The sequence below is a fragment of the Pelodiscus sinensis genome, chromosome 1 (assembly GCF_052426305.1).
Source record: "Pelodiscus sinensis isolate ZL-2025 chromosome 1, ASM5242630v1, whole genome shotgun sequence".
In the NCBI taxonomy this organism is placed as follows: Eukaryota; Metazoa; Chordata; order Testudines; family Trionychidae; genus Pelodiscus; species Pelodiscus sinensis.
In genome coordinates, this window is record NC_143052.1 from 121175026 (window position 1) to 121192670 (window position 17645).

At 41.7% G+C, this 17645-nt stretch overlaps 1 protein-coding gene across 2 annotated transcripts in view; it reads left to right on the forward strand.

Annotated features, from left to right (window-relative positions):
* The first annotated feature begins 1229 nt into the window (after positions 1–1229).
* Positions 1230–17645, forward strand: part of SSPN (sarcospan) — a 42210-nt gene continuing 25794 nt past the window's right edge. The window contains exon 1 of one of the 2 annotated variants that reach the window (XM_075898837.2): positions 1230–1304. Coding sequence is in view for 1 of the 2 variants with exons in the window: in XM_089769816.1 (XP_089625942.1) it covers positions 7236–7550 (315 nt within the window). In the remaining variant the exon portion in view is untranslated. Of the gene's footprint in view, positions 1305–7074; positions 7551–17645 lie in introns of those variants that run through there. The other variant, XM_089769816.1, reaches the window with a different exon arrangement.

Sequence of the window (17645 nt, forward strand, 5' to 3'; positions counted from 1 at the left end):
CTTGTTTTTAAAAATACACGTATAAATATAAAGATCTTTATTAGCGTATGAGATCAGCGAGTGGATTTATTTCCAGAAAAAGATACTGTAGTGGAGAAAAATCAGTGATTTCTGCAATTGCATATATCAGCATCCTCTGTAATTAAGGGGAGAAATAGGAAGGACTGTGGCATAGCAGCTGTAAATTGTTTTTCAACACTTGTATTCTGGACAAAAGAAAATAAATCCTAAATTGCAAAACTGGGGTCTTTTTGACTTTTTTTGTGGCTGTTGCCTTCATGATTTCTTTTGGCATAAAAACAACTAAAAGAGGCACACTGTTTTACACTGGTCAGTATCTGGATATAAAACAGCTATCCAAAACCACAGTAAAGTATACCACAATTAGCATTTCATGCCACAAGATAAATGGTAGTATGTATCCGTGGCCTCTATTCATCAGAGCATCTTATTTGGGAAGGGCACTCAAGCTCATGCTTAATTTGAAAATGTACTTAATATGCTGCTGAAGTTAAGCATCTGCTCAAGTGCTTTCCTGAACCAGGGCCATCGTGGATAAATCAGGAACTGTTGTTCTTCTCTTGTTTAGAAAATCCAAGTGACATACAGATTTATTACAATTAATCTAGAGAATTTCATGTTTCAATGTCTTTATTAAATCTTTTGATTTCTAAAACCAATTATATTTTAATCTCTAACTTGCTCATGAGCTGCTCTGGATTTTTCTACAACAGATTAACAAAAGCGATAGCATTTATAATAATGAACAGCCAAGCTTGAGCCCAATGTCCCTATTATTTGGGTGTGTAAGAAATATAGGACTGGGTCAGAAGTGATGAGTGTGCATTAATAAAATGGGCCTTATTTCCCCCTTTCTCCCCATAGCTACTGCCTAACTCTTTCTCTTTTTATAAAATCCTACTAAATATACTTTCCTACTCATGCATTTTATTAGAGAGTAAATTTTGCAAAATACATCTTGGTGTAGTGCTATAAGTTACAGTGACTACATATGCCATGTATAGTATAGTTTTAAATTGACAAGGCAATTTACTAACTTTATTTAACAGTTAATATCTACAGGAGCCCAAAAACTCTTCCAATGAAAGCAGGTCAGCTGTTTTCTGACTTTTGTCATCTAACCAACTGAATGGTAAGGACTGCAAAGCGGAATTCTCACATAGGGCCAGATTCTGCTCTTCTCACTGTTCAACGATCTTACTCCACAGATAGATCCACTGAAGCTCATGTGCGTCACGTGCTCTCCAGCATGACTAGGAAGGATCAGAATTGGGCTAATAAAGGTAAGAGAAGTGTGTGTGTGAAGACAGGATATTGTGTCTGATCAAGAAGTAAATCAGGATATGCCTATGCTGCACTGTAAACCTGGGTCTGTGTGACTGGACTTGTGGACTTAGTGTTTCCAGCCCACACTGGAGCCTCCACGCTGCTTTTTAACCTGGGTTTATTTATAGGTGTTGGTCCCAGGCCTTGCTAATGTGTCCATACTGCACTATACAGACCTACTGACTCAGATCTGTGGCTTGACCTATTTCCACACTGCAAAATTTCAGTGCTTAGACTTGAGTCATGTTGGGACTTTGGCTCTAAGTCACCTTCCTACCTGGGTCCTAAGGTCCAGGGCTTGCGTGCTTGCTGATCTGAATCAGACTGACTTGTGTACAGACAGAAAGGGGGCTCGGGCTCAAACCTAAGTCGGATCTGAGGCTTAGTGTGCCGTGTAGATATACTTTAAACTAAGGGTGTGCATACAGCAATGAAAGACCCGCTATGTGGCTGCCTGGGCCTGGGTCAGCTGCTTTGGGCTTATAAGGCTCAGGGCATGGGGCTATAGTATAGATGTTTGGCCTTTAGCCTGAGTTCTGAGATCACATGTAGGGGGAGGGTTTCAGAACCTGGGCTTCCGTCCATACTAGGGATGTTAACGATCGTTTATTTGTGTAGGCGTGTAACTGCTGGAAATTTTAGTAGTTACATATTTACACATGGGTGGTGGGGGCAGGCGGGAGCCAGTGCCTGGCGGGAGCCAGTTTTTAAGCTGCCTCTCCAGGATCACTGCCTCTGATAAAGAGGCAGCAGCATGAAGGGCAGGGGGCTCCCAGGGAGCAGAGCTGGTACCTGCAGGGAGGTGGCTTGAAAGCTGGCTTCCCTTGTGTACTTGCTCCTGATACAGAGGCAGCAAGGGGGGGGGGGGTGTAGTCGTTAGGATTAATTGACAAGCCCAGGCTTATCAGTTAATCGTGTAAATGACAATATGCTAATATCCCTACTCCAAGCACAAAAATCTACACTGTATTTTATGCCCCTGCAGCGCAAGCCCTGAAGGTCCCTAACCCAGGTTCTGAGAATCAGTACTGTGGAGCAGGCACACCCTAGTCTGAAGTGACTTGCTGGGAAGGGAGCTATTTTGTTTAGTTTCTTAAGAAAAATACTGTTACAACATTACTCACTCCAAAACAAACTGCTTGTGAAAAGGGGAATTTTGAAGCCTATTCTGTTTAGTCACAATCACAGATCCTGACCCCACAATCCTCACGCAGACAAACAAAGCAGCCTGTTGAAGTACACAGGAGTTCTCCCTGCAAGTGGACTATAGAAAGGGTCCATAAGACTGGAATTTTCAAAGGGGCTGAAGGGGGTTAGGTGCCCATCTGACTGTGGGAGATGAGATGGCTCTTTGCTCCTCCCATAAGCCCCTTTGATAATCCCCATTGAAATTCTCTTTGCACAGTTTTCATTTCTGAAGTGCTGGCTAAGCAGGGAGATCACAGCCTGATTTTAAGATACTCCATGGATAAATATATATATTTAGGCACCTATTTAAAAATGCAGACATGATGGCGTGTGCCTGTAATCCTAGCTGCTTGGGAGGCTGAGGTTAGCAGTTTGTTCAGGGGGTTCTAGGGCTGCAGGGTGTCCAGCCACACCCTGACCAGCTGGTGGAGGCAGGACTTGCTAGACAACACAATGGGCTTGTTGTGACCCGCACTGTCTCTGTGAGGGCAGAAGGACCAATGGATTGTGGTGACTTAAAAATGAGAGAAAGAGAGAGAGATTCTTGATCCAGTAGACAAACAAGCAGCCATTACAGTCAGTCATGCAACTTCTCAGATGAATAACTCATTGAAATCAATAGCACTGCCTGCATGAATAAAAAAGGTAGGGTTTGGAAATAGTCTCATTCATTAGCTATGTGACCTGAATCCAGGTGCTAAAAATCTGACTCATATTTTCTTTGAAAAAGAAACCTCAGTTCAGATCTGAGTTGGAGGGGAAGGGGAGAATATTATGTGTAAATAGGACTACACCCTCCATCTCCAACATGCTCCTTTTGCACCACACAACAGTGCAAAAGGACCATAACGTAGCCCTAACAACTGAGGATTCCTGGGTTAGGCAATTCTATCATCTCCACCCTGGCATAGAGGATGTGCTCAGAAATGGGAGGGAGCATATGTACAGCACTGCTTCACCCTGGACGTGCTCAGCTGTGGAAAACCCCCTTGCTTGTGTGTATTCCCCACCAGCATAAGTATGAGCAGGTCTGAGCTGCTGTAACTTACTGCCCAATATCAGCATGCAGAGGTGGCTTTATTTCACCTTTGCCCACTTCCTTGAATCCTTATCCAAGCATAGATTGTCCACAGCTGAAGAACTGGAACTCCGAAAACTCCAAAAGAATATTTTTTTATGTTTATAGATAAGTGGTCTGTTAAATTCAATGTAATACATTATCTAACTGTATATTAATTTTCCTCCAGTAGCTTGGAAAGAAAGTGGGAACCAGGAAACCTAAGTCTATTCCCAGCTCTTCCTTAACTGCAGGTCTTACCCTGAGAATGCTACTTAAACCCTCTGTGCCTTAGTTTTCCCATTTATAAAATGGCATAAATATAGTAACCTTCCTTCATAAAGTACTTTGAGGTTTCAGATGAAAGCATGACACAAGTGCAACATATTTTCATGATTTTTAAAGAAATAGATTATGCTTATATAATATTGTCACTAAGATATAAAAGCTCAGTTTGATAGACAACAAATATTTGGGGATAACTTTCCCAATTTTTTTCTCTCATTTTCTCTTTCAATATTATAGTTTTAAGAGTATTTCCTAATCTTTCATTTAGGAAAAAAGAACTGATGTTACTTGGGAATTATGTGCAAGCACAGTGTCTGAAATAACTTCGTGTTAGTCTGGTGCAGCTGAAACAAAAAACAGGACTGTGTAGCACTTTAAAGACTAACAAGATGGTTTAATAGGTGATGAGCTTTCGTGGGCCAGACCCACTTCCTCAGATCAAATACAGGCAGTCCCCGGGTTACGTACAAGATAGGGACTGTAGGTTTGTTCTTAAGTTGAATTTGTATGTAAGTCGGAACTGGTACATATTGTAGGGGAAACTCTAGCCAAACATTTCTCCAGAGCTCAGTTTTATCCTCCCACACCTCACTTCCCTCAGTCTTTTATTCTCAAGCTGAGGTGTCTGCTGAGAAAAGCCGCTCCGCGTCTCTCTGGTCTGCTGGAGAGGGGCGCTAGCTTCGCATCTCCCTGGTCTGCTGGGGGGAAGCAGCTAGTGCGGGGTTGCTTCACCCCGTTTGTAAGTAGGGATCTGATGTAAGTCGGATCCATGTAACCCGGGGACTGCCTGTAGTGGAAGAAAATTGTCACAACCATATATACCAAAGGATACAATTTAAAAAAAAGTGAACACATATGAAAAGGACAAATCAAATTTCAGAACAGAAGGGGGACGGAGGGGGGGAAAGGAGGGGAGGTAAATGTCTGATATTTATTTCTCCCCCTTCCCCCCTCCATTCCCCTTCTGTTCTGAAATTTGATATGTCCTTTTCATATGTGTTCACTTTTTTTTTTTTAATTGTATCCTTTGGTATATATGGTTGTGACAATTTTCTTCCACTATTTGATCTGAGGAAGTGGGTCTGGCCCACGAAAGCTCATCATCTATTAAACTATCTTGTTAGTCTTTAAAGTGCTACACAGTCCTGTTTTTTTTAAATAACTTCATGAGTAGTTTTCTTTTATACACCTGTAATATAAATATCTGAAGAGGATATTGCTTAAGCCATAAAACAAAGTGACATAATAATTTATTAATACAGCAGACACAGTTCATTGCTGTTAAATGCCATAAAGAGCTGGAAATAGTGTAGTTTCTCAGAAAGTATTGCCAATATGTCAAGAGAAAGACTTCCTTGATGCAACCTCAGCCTGTGTAAGTTCCTCTTCGGGTACTTCAACATTTTGGTTATTCTCTCCAGCACGACTTTGTATCCTTCCGAAATGGTTGTGTTGGTTTCCTCTCCACCACCTCACATTTTCTGATGATTCCCTTCCCCTGAATGTTCTTATCATTCATTCTAATGACACATTCTCTTTTCTGACTGCTGGGCCCTAATTCTGATCAGCTATGCCACTGATTTAAATGGCCTGGCATTAGTGTACTGGTAGTGGAATGTGGCCTCTTGTATTTGCTGGCTTCCCAAATTCTGTTCACATAGCTGCACACTTAAGTGTTTTGCTGGCAGGGAGCCAGGTGGCAGAGGAGGCAAGCGATGGCTGAATTTTGGCCAATATGTCATTCTTTACACATTTAGGCCTCAGTCTAGTGAAGTATGTAAGCACATGGTTAATGTTAAGCATGTAATTCCACTGAAGTTAGGTGAACTCATAGTTAAGGGCTTGCTTGTTTGGATCAGGATGTTATAGTGTGACGCTTCTAGTATCATTTTGGTATCTTTTTTTCTTTTGAGCATATGCATACCATTTAAATGGACGTATGGTTCCTTTCTATATGAGAAATATTGCCCTCTGTTCTCAGTGGTAAAAATGTAGATACTGTTTTTTTTAATACAATGCTTTTTTTTTTAAATACAATGGCAGGCATTAGCTCTTCTTTACTAGTCAGAGACACTCCATATTGGGCTGGGATAATTGTAAGCATAAAGTCTGTTCCTACATAAAGTGCATTTGCCAACATTAATGCAATCTGCATGATGCTACACTTAAGACTAACCAACTGCATGTCCTACACCATATATGAGCTAAACTAACTATAAATATTCCTGAAATTATATAGCTAATTTACTTTCCTTCTTTTCATGTGTGTATTGACATATAAGCTTATCAAGCATCTCTTTAATATAACACACCCCAATCCTGTAATAACATCCCTGTGGATGGGTGGACTGCCATGCCCAAATGGAGCCCCAGTGAGACAAGGGACCCACATGCATAGATTCCCTTGCAGGGTTAAGCCTATAATGTGTGTATATAAAAAATATAATTCACCTGTACACTTCTGTGTATATCCTACCCATCAGCATAAATAAGAAAGCGTGATGAGGTAATAGGATGCTCCTTCCTTGATTAATTAATAATGAAGCATGGCCCTAGTAGATGTTAAGGTACCAATACATACTTTATGTTCCATCAATACCTGCACATAGTCACTATGTCTCATTACTTTCCATAATGCATGCAAAAGGAGCACTTGTTTTTAAGATGAGTCCCTAGTGTTCCTGTTTGTTAGATATTCTGTATCTTCCCTCGCCTTTTAAAGTTATGGGAAATTCTGGATTGCTTGAAATCCAGGAAACTGTCTTTGAATTTTCTTCATGTCACTCATTTTAAATACACAGTCTTCCCCCATCTCCACCTATGCTCAGAAACAAAGGCATGCAAAAATCACACACTTTCATACTGTATGCACAGCACCCCTGTGATTTATCCTATTAGCTTTTGTGTGCTAATAACACACACGGAGTTCTGGTGTGGTGATCCACTTTGCCTTTTAATTTCACACTCACAAATCAAATCAATCCCCCAGTGCTCAGGCAGCCCCTCCCTAGACAATGGTTTCCTGCATATTATTAATTAAGTTCCCACCAGCAGTGATTATGATTACATGCACACAGTTCTCATGGGCACAGCCAGCTCCAGCACAGGCAATCAGCTTCTGTATGTTGGCAGTTCGCTACCCCCCTTGATTCCCCCTCTTCTCTGGGCTATATGTGGCATTTAGAAGCTCTGACAATCTGCTCCAAATGTTTTCCATATTTGTTCAGCCTCCTTGATTCAAATACCAGGAACAACTCAGGCAGCACAAAGCGAAGCTTCGGGAGCAAAAAAAAACAAAACAAAACAAAACAAAACTCAACACGCCCATCAGCCAGAAAAAAAAAAGTTAATCAACATGAGAAAAGAGGAGAAGAAACCTCAGAACAACACGTCCCTTAATAACCAGAACCAGGCAGGGAAGGCACCTGAAGGGGAGAAAAGCACCGATCCAGCCAAGCAGCAGGAGCCAGCAATGAAGAAGAAAGCCAAGGGGGATCCCAAAACGGGCAAGGAAGAGGAATCCCACACTTGTTGTGCCTGCCGTTTCCCGTTGCTGGTTGCTTTGTTGCAGCTGGTATTAGGCATCTCTGTAACAGTGCTGGGCTTCATTATGGCAGGCATCAGCTCTTCTTTACTAGTCAGAGACACTCCATATTGGGCTGGGATAATTGTAAGCATAAAGTCTGTTTCTACATAAAGTGCATTTGCCAACATTAATGCAATCTGCATGATGCTACACTTAAGACTAACCAACTGCATGAGCAACACCATATATGAGCTAAACTAACTATAAATATTCCTGCAACTATATAGCTAATTTACTTTTCCAAGGAAACTGCTGTTGCAGTATAATATAATCCTTCATATTCTTCCCCCAAGCACCGAATATCTTTTGAATAAAATACAGGGTTGCTGTGCATCAGATGTATGTTATGCTACCTATTAACTTGTTTGCTATTAAATGATGGTTAGTTAATGCTGATTTTTTTCCCATTTATGTTATCACCCCCAAAAGTCAGGTTAAAAAGGTGTAAATATATTTCTTAACCTCTAATTCAATGTGTTTATAATAGTGTCAGAAAAGAACTGGCTGTTCTTTTAGCTTCCACACTATGATGAGTTAAAAAAAGATTGTAACTTAACCACTTTCGTTTTCATCCCTCCCCTGCCACATCCCAAATTCTTTGCCATAAATCACCCCACATGTGGCTCTTGGGACTAAAGGGTTACTATGAAATGCAAAACAAGTAAGTCTGTAAAGTCTGAAGGGTGTGACAGAAGCCAGCTAAAGAGAGGCAATTCAACGTTGCAAGTGACATGCTAGCCTTGGCTACTGCAGTTGTGGGACAAAAAAGAAAGAAAAAAACCCACAGTGGCAGGAGGAAAGGGTGGAGTCCCTGATAAATATATTATGATCATGTACATACATGCAATCAGCTCAAAAGTGTGGCCCAAATCTGATCACAGGCAGCTCTTGTATAAGTGAATAGGAGCTGTGGGCCCTTGGCATCTCTCAGGATTTGACCTCATTTGGTGAACCATTTTTAGAGATAATATAAGTCGCTTTGGTAACATTCCTGTGTTGGGGTGTGTATTATATATGTTTTGCTATGCCTATTATTTTTTTCCAAAAGGACCATATTTCACGTAGATGTATTCTTGTGTGTTTGCGCTGACCCTGAGCCTTATTCATTCAATAGAACATAAAGTCTCCCACCAAGTAAATAAGTATTTAGGCACTTTAACAAAGAAGAGATTATTGATGCAGTAAACAAGTATACAGTATATCAGATAAACATAAATCCTTATCAGTGTAAAGATTATTTGACCTGACTTGTTATGATTTGTTGTATTAAACCAGCTGCTGCACATGACAATTACACCTTTGTGTTAGCAATCCTTATCAGATTATTTCTGGGTATCTCTGCATACAATTTTTATTTTGGGAGAAGGATGCAAATAGCACTACATATTTGCGTACTTCCTCTGTGTTTTTTTCCAGAAGAAGCTCTTCCGGTATGTACCCGCAGCTACATGCAGCTGAATTTCGAAATAAACCCCTAATTCGAAAGACCCCTTATTCCTCCTACAACGAGGTTTACAGGGGTCTTTGAAATAAGGGTTTATTTCAAAATTCGGCTGCATGTAGACGCGGTACATACCAGAAGAGTGTCTCCCGAAAAACACCCCCAGAGGAAGTATGTAAATGCACAGCACTATTTGCATCCTTCTCCCAAAATGAAAATTGTTTGTAGACATATACTCTGAGACCTGAAAGTCAAAGGCCCAGTCCTGCAAAAGTTGGAATGGTCAAGATCTGAGTTTCTAAACAGATAATGTCTCATTTTCATAGAATACTAGAACTGGAAGGGACCTCAAGAGGTCATCAAGTCTAGTCTCCTGCCCTCACGGCAGGACCAATTTAATTAGTCCTTTCCCCTTTCTCTCTTCTCTTCGAAAATATAGATCTAAAAGTTCAATTCTACCCTCACTTACAAAATAGAAATTTCCAATAGGATTTGCTCTATTATAAGATGAGGGTGGAAAGGGAATACTAGACATTTCCACTTAATTTTTAAAAATTAACAAATTTGCAAAGTTTCTGCAAACACTGAAGGTCAGATTCTCTTCTCAGATCCACACTACGGATCTCCCAAATTTTGTGTAACCTCTTCTTTAGAAGGACAGAAAAACAGCCACAAAGATTCAGGACTAGATCTTCAGCTGGAGGATTTTGGCATTACGCCATTGAAGTCAATGAGGGCATGTAAGTTTACAGCTACTGAGCATGTGCCTTGATTTGCCTGTAAGCTGCCAACATAAAAAAATAGTGTAGACCTGAGAAGCAGCACATAAAGCTGTGCTAACCTTCCAGAAGGAGACCTTAACTAGGCCAGTGGTCACTGAGGTTTTGTGACCAAGCTATAACTTAGGGAACATTTGCCAGAATTTATTAACTGTTTGCAGGAATTTGGACTGACATTCGGATGGGAGTGGGCTAGTGTAAATAACGCACAGCTCAGTTGGTTTGCATGGTTTCCACCTGAAACCAGGCAAAAATTGATACTTCTGCACTTTGAGTTAACCTAAAATTTCAAAGCAAAACACTGGTCTGAACTAAAACTGCTGGAGATTGCACAAATCAGCCTTCAGGAATAACAGAGCTCCTGCTGAGCCAGAGAACACAAGATTCTAGCTGCATGATTCTTAGGATATCTTTCTTGGTGCTTTACCTAAAGTAATGGGTCCAATTTTAAAATATAGCTAGACTTGCAGTTCTCAGTCTGTGGGTTGTTTCACATGTTGGTTTACCAGCAGGTTTTTGGTGTAGGCACATTCTTTTCCAGCTCAATTGTATGTGGCACTGTTTGGGTTTCTGTTCATACTACCTAGTGTTGAAGTTGAATGGTGTTGCGACCATGAGAATGTTCTTCCTCATGTATTTCAGGGAGAGTGAGAAGAGAGACAAGTGTCTGAGAGCTTCTGGGAAAATTCACACATCAAATTGAAGTCGGGGGGGGGGAGGAAGAAACACATGTTGCTTTCCATTTCCATGCTCAGGTGTGTCTGCAAGTGGGGGAATTTATGCTGGAAGAGAGAGATGAGATGGAGAAGCTGAATCTGTAACTCCCAGCGGCCAGGAGAGAAGATGTTCAAGTGGAAGCTCAAGTGATGTCGGGAGTGCCGTGAGAGCTGATGCAAAGGTTTACAGGATATTGGTTCATAAGAGCTTACAAAAAAGAGGAGCTGAGAAATCATGCCATTATTTGAGTACAGATGGTTGCGCTGTGATAGATGTGTATGCTACTCGTTGGGACACTGGCTGGGAAAGGTTGAGCCAAAGCAAAGTTTGTCCATGTAGTTCCCAGGGCTTTTGCCTGTGGTCTGTAGGTTGGAATAGTCTGAGAGCTATGCATTATGAGGTGCTCTGTGATGGCGATCCAGTGTGCTAGAACACCCTGTGTGCGTATATCTTTGGGCAGGTATCCGGCTAGTGTAGTGACTGGAGAATATGCATATGGGCATGGGATGGAGCGTGTCTTTCTCATAAAACAAATATGCTCTTATTCTGTAGCAGAAAGTTCATCTCTCCCGAACTCATTTGTGAACGCAGAAATGAGCAACATTGCCTTTCTTGGCAGTGTAGCAGAACAAAAAGAGGTGGTGTAAAATACCAATGCCTGCTTGTTTTAGTAACATCCCACTCAAGTGCTCTGTTCAAAGGATTTGATTAGTGTTCAGGCTCACCATCTGCTTAAGGACTGTAAACTATATTATCAAGACCTTTTTAATGAAGTTAAAGACAGTGAGCTAAATTCACACACACCCCCACTGCAACCCCATCAGAATGACACCAGGAATGAATTTAACCCCTTAGCTGTTGTTGAACTGTGACAGAAAAAATGAAGGAAAACTGCTAATGTGTTTTTTAATAGATCCTGATAGAAGGATTTTTTGTCTTGCTTTATTAGTAGCAAAAGCATCACACTGTTCCTAACTGAAAATACAGTCCATTAGCATGAATGAAAGGGAACTTGGCTAGTGAAGCAACTAGAGCAGAATGTTCCCAATGAAAAGCGAAATAGGCAAAACTAGTGTGGATTCAGGTTGCATTACAAATTCCAAACTTGGCATTGGTTTGCTGTACCACAAATGTATTGTATAAACTTGCACTGACACCCCCTCCCTCCTGCACACACTATATTACAGTCAATCCATGTGGACAGAATCTGGAACCCATAGCACTAAAAGCACAAGCTTCTGCTGCTGAGCAAAACAAGTAACTATGGATTAGTAGGTTTTTCTCTTCTGTGTGGACTACCTGCTAGAGAGAGAAATGATACAATTAGCCCGGCATTGCACTAAAACCATTTCAACCTGAAATCCGTGAAACATAACAGTTTCAGCTGAATTTCATTTGAAATACAAGGGAAGCTATTTGGAAACTGAAGGGAAGGTTCATGGGCCAAAACCAATGAGCTTAATGTAGTTCTAGTCACTGTTGGCTCTGTGCCCAGAGAGCAAAAGCAAAATTACCAGTCTCCTGCTTCAGTCTCAATCACCTATTCCTTTTAAAAAGCAGAATGTGCCTGTTGTAACACCAAAGCCAGCTAAATCAATTAAGATAAAACAGGGGGTGACTGAAACCTCTGTCCAGAACTTGCTTCTAACTCAAGACAAACCCCTTTATCTGAATATTTTCTAAATGACACCGAATTTTCAAAACGGCTTTCTGCCATTGGAAGCAGGGCCATCAAAGAAATATGGCACTGAGTCACGAGTGTTGTATCTTTTGCTAAGGTCTTTCCTGATATGCTATGTTATTTTAGGCAAGTCATGTAGGTCCTTAATTCCAATTCCAATTAAAAGGAAAGGGAATTAGGCACCTAAAAGTTTATGAAGTTCTGGGCCTTAACTTAGGAAAAAAACAGATATGTAAAATGAGAATAATTAATGATTATCCATCCATCTTTTTTGCTTTGAATGCACTATGTATTATTATTGTTGTTTATTTTCATTTCCTTGTGGCTTCTCCACACCCAGATACCAGTCAGTACTGGAAGCACAAATAGTGAATTTTTCCATGGAAGTCTATTCTCACAGTTTCCCCACCATAACCAAAAGTAGAAAGTGTCAGAAATCTTATAAGCAAGCCTGTTCCCTTGAAACTTTCAGTCCAGTTAAGATATTTCACCAAACCTCATTGGAAATATCTGGAGCCAGGGTTGCTTAGCTGAACAACCTAACTGTTTTTGAGGTGTCTCTGTTTTAATCTCTCTCTCTCTCTCTCTCTCTCTATATATATATATATATATAAAATTGTCCTGTGGGACGACAGAGTGATGTCATGTCATTTGTGACCTCATGCTGCCACTGCTGTCTCCCTTCGCCTCCATCTACAGCTACTTGTTGAGGTCAGCCTCGGCACCATTCCCTCTGGCCATGGGCTGCTCCAGCTCCCACTTCATGCCCTGGGGGGGCTGCGCCTATTTCCCCCCCTCCCCCAAGCTGTACTGCACCAGGTCCCTTCTGCCAAGACTCCACACTCTCAGCCCACTTCTGTCCCCCTCCCTCCCCATGCACCTACCTCCAGCCTGTTCCTGCCCTCTCTTCCCTGGCCAGACACCTACCCCCAGAGCGGGGAGGGTTGGCGAGCATAGCGAGCAGGGGACACAGCCCCCTAGTTATCTTTTTAAAATAACTATTTTAAGTTATATTTTTTTGGGGACACTTGAAAATGCTAGATGCCTAACTACCTCCCAGACTACAGTCCTAAATTACTCTGCAATATGTCTTACTGTGTATTATAGTTAAATATTAAGATCTACTTTACAGTGGCCCATAAAAGAAAATCAAAGTGCTCTTTTGAGCTTCTGCTCTGTAAAACATGATTTGGTTTTTGTTTATAGTTCCAGTTAAACTGTCTGGACTCAGGAGAATTTTTATTAACATTGTTTTTGTTTCTAGTTGATTAAAACTCTTGAAATCAAGTGTCCTCTCATTCACACTGGTGTGAATCAGGACTAAGTCCCCTGGAGTAAATGGAGTTATGTCAAGGTAAAACTAGAGGAGGGTCAGATCCACTGAGGTTCCCAGGCATACTTTGGTTACGTCTACACAGGACCATTATTTCAGAATAACTAGCATTATTTTGAAATAACTTAGTCTGCGTCTACACAGCATGCAGTTATTTCGAAAGCATACTGTCAAGCTGGAGGACTTCTTACTTCGACTCCTGTAACCTTCTTTGTACGAGGAGTAAGGGAAGTCAGAGGAGGAGTGTTCTATTTCACAATAAGTGCTGTGTAGACGCTCCCAATTTTGAAATAAGCTATTTTGAAATAAGCTATGCAATTGATGTAGCTCAATTTGCTTAGCTTTTTTCGAGTTATGCCCTGCTGTGTAGACCCACCATTTATCATGTGCAATGAATCTCAAAGAAAGTGTTGTCTCATTAGTTCTCAAACCCTCATATTAGCTGGTCTTGCCCATCTCCAGATGCTCTAAAGGAGGGAAACTATGATATTTACCAAAACCAAACCAAACCACCCTCTTTGGTACCCACAAGAAACAGCATGTGTGTTCTGGATGCAAAGCATAAAACATTCTCATCTTACTCACTTAAGACCATTTTTCAGTACCCAGCACTCTCAGCTGGGGAGAGACTTTTCAAAGGGCTAAGCTCCCATCTAGGCATTTCAATAAGGGTCAGATTATCAAAACGGCCCAGTGTCCTGCGGCTACCAGTGTAAAACTTAATGGCAAATATTCTAAGAGCTCAGAACCCAATGAGTTGATCTTTACTGAAAGTCTGGTGACTTTGGCCCCTTATGTGAGAGCTGAACACTTCCTAGAAACTGGCTCTTAGGCATACATTCCTACTTTCCTTTCCTATCTCTGACCCCCAAATCCACTCTTTCCTCCTTCACCCTATTCTGTGAAAGTGAGGCTTATGCATCTTCAGCCTCTCACACCCACATCCTCCTGCCCCAACCTCTTTATTCTTTCATCTCCTCCTCTTCCTTTCCTTTAACTTTGTGCTTTGCTCTGCATACTAATGTGCTCTTGTTGGCTGAAAATATTTATACCCTTAAGGTGCTTCCTTTTCTCCTTCCTTCCTTCCTTTTTTTTTTTCCCCTAGGATGGTTTGACCTTAAACTACCTTGACCAGTCATTCATAACCTTCTCCATACCAGGCCTTTCTGTTGTCCGCCACCCCCACTCCACATCATCTCAGAATTCTACCTCCTTCCTAGAATTTAACAATATGGGGGCCATTGGCTCATCGATTCCTGTACACAGCAGCCTGGGGCTGCCTGGCTTCCGTCCTCTGCACTCTATTGATTTTAGGTCGAAGGGCTAGTGGAGCAAGACTGATACAGGTTTTTATGGTGCAAAAGCGAGACAGAATTTTAATTGCAATATTATATGTATATTTTCAATCCTCATTTGTACACTGCCAGAAATGTATATGGCCTGTTATGAAAACTTCAGTAGAATGAGGCATGTTCTTTGCCTCAAGCAACTTAGTCTAGGAGAGAGAAAACAAAGACACAACAAAGCAGTTCAGCAAAGGAGGGTGTGCAGAGACTTTTACTTTTGAAAGGGGAGGGAAGGAGAGGGAAGAGGAGGCACAAGGGAAGGATAATTTCTGAAAGTAAGTTGGTTTTGAGGGAGAATATTTCAGGAAGGAGAGAGGGGGCACCTTATGGAGAAGCATCAGAAGACTTTGCGAGTCAATATGGCCAATTATTGGGTTGGCTGAGGATCTGGCCCCTAGTTTTTATAAGAGTCTCATTTATGAAAACAATTTGCCAGCCCTGGACATCCCTCTAAGTTTTTGATAATTGCACTGTTTAATTGACATATTTCTGGTGTGACTGACTGTGGACTTTGGGCGTTTATTCCTGACTCTGCCACTTATTCTTTGTGGGTTTCATTTAGGGATGTTAATGGTTAACCAGCCAGAGCAGCCCCCCAGCAGTGACGGGTCGGGCCTGGCCTGGCTCCAGAGCAGCCCCTGCCCATAGCGGGCCCTGCCCCTACGCACCACAGACAGGGACACTCCACCCTGGCTGGAGCAGCCCCCCACCTGCCCCATTTAATCGGTTAACCGGTTAAATTTAACATTTAACCAGTTAGTAATTAAACAGGGTTTTATATCCCTAGTGTCACTGTCAAACTTCACTGCCTAAGCCAATATTTAAGCAACTAAATAGGTGCCCTGATTAGCAATGGGGTCGAGCACCTGCAGCTCCTGCTGGACTCAGTGGGAATTGCCTTGCTCTGCACTTCTGAAAATCAGGCCACTAGCCCTTAATCTCTCTCCTTCAGACCCCCAAAGCACAATCGTCAGGTGTCCCTCACAGGAGCGTTAGTCACCTTTGGGCTGACTGACGCTGTTAGTTGTAGCATACGCTGATCTTATAAAGTGCATAATTTCCACCATTCCCTTTAAGAAAGCTCTTTATATCTCAATCCTACATTACGCTCTTAACAGGTCTTACAGTGTCTCACGAGTATAAGACAGTACAAATTCATAGAACAAGCCATAGACATGCATGGCTATATATGCATTGGCTTCCCAGTGATGGACCTTCCAAATTCCAGGCCACAACTTTGTCCTCCTAGAAAAGACAATAACTGAGAAGTATAAGTAGCTTGAGCAGGAATCATTTATCCCAGTCTATGCAAATCTGGATTTGGCCATTTAAATCCACTGAAACATCTTCTCTTCTCAAAGTGTGAGAGAAGATCTTCTAGTCAGTTGTGGATCCATGATGGTTTTGGGTGATGGGTGGGTTGTCATGGACACCTATTCTAGCAGCAACTATGGCTGTGGCTTTACTTACTGTGCAACCTGGCTGGGTTTTTAACTTTCACTGGTTAGTAGAGAAACCAATTTAAACCTTTAATAAAAGGTGACTGTTAAAATTGGCACAGTCAAGGTGGCTAATGTAAATCATAATCATATAGGCATCCATTTTCTTTATACAGGCCATCTTTAATTGTCCATGATGAACATCACAAATTTGGTGTGGGAGATTTGCTTCAGATAAATGCCCAGAAGTTTGGCTGTTTAACTGAATCTTTTCCAAACCACCTGAACGTCTGGACTGTGCAAAATGGGGCACATTTTGTGAAAGAGACTCTTTGGGTTGAGAAATATCACAAGTGCTGTATTCCTCGTAGCACAGTGATGGCCATTAAAAAGTCAGTACTTTCCAGCCGTTATCATGCATTGGTATCTGAGTAACCACGGCATATGCTTGTATTGTAAATTGGAAATAGCTGCCACCTCTCTATACTAGAACTGGGAGGGAAAGGAACAGTGAAATCTTCTGTGACAATGTTATCCTATTTTAAAAATTGAAAATTCACCTAAGTTTTATTATACATTTTGTTTTGATTTTCAGCATCTCTGATCAGTGCCTCCAATGTGGTAACAGAGTAAATGGTAATTAAGCAGTGACCACTATGTTTTAGCATTCTTGGTGCAGCCGTAACATGGAAATTAAACACAATGGGTGTGTCTAGACTACATGCCTCCATCGACGGAGGCATGTAGATTAGCCAGATCGGCAGAGGGAAATGAAGCCGCGATTAAAATAATCGCGGCTTCATTTAAATTTAAATGGCTGCCCCGCTCTGCCGATCAGCTGTTTGTCGGCAGATCGGGGCAGTCTGGACGCGCCGCGCCGACAAAGAAGCCTTTCTTGATCGGCACAGGTAAACCTGGTTTCACGAGGCATACCTGTGCCGATCAAGAAAGGCTTCTTTGTCGGCGCAGCGCGTCCAGACTGCCCCGATCTGCCGACAAACAGCTGATCGGCAGAGCGGGGCAGCCATTTAAATTTAAATGAAGCCGCGATTATTTTAATCGCGGCTTCATTTCCCTCTGCCGATCTGGCTAATCTACATGCCTCCGTCGACGGAGGCATGTAGTTTAGACGTACCCTAAGTGAAATAATCTTTGTTACATCACTAGAGAATTTTTGAATGGGTTTGTTTTTTATCACTCTGGTTTACCCATCCTTATGTTTGCCATACATCCATAGACGTGGTTCACATGTAGCATGCCACCTCCTGTTCAATTAAAGTTTTACAAGGGCCTTGCACAAGTCGCCAACATGGTTAAAATGTATAGCCTATCTGTCTGCACCAACATTTATCTCTGTTGGACAGTTTGACAAGACTTCAAGCTGCCACTCCAAACCAGTCACCACAAAAGTCTTCTTTAGCGTCTTGCATTTAAATGCCTACA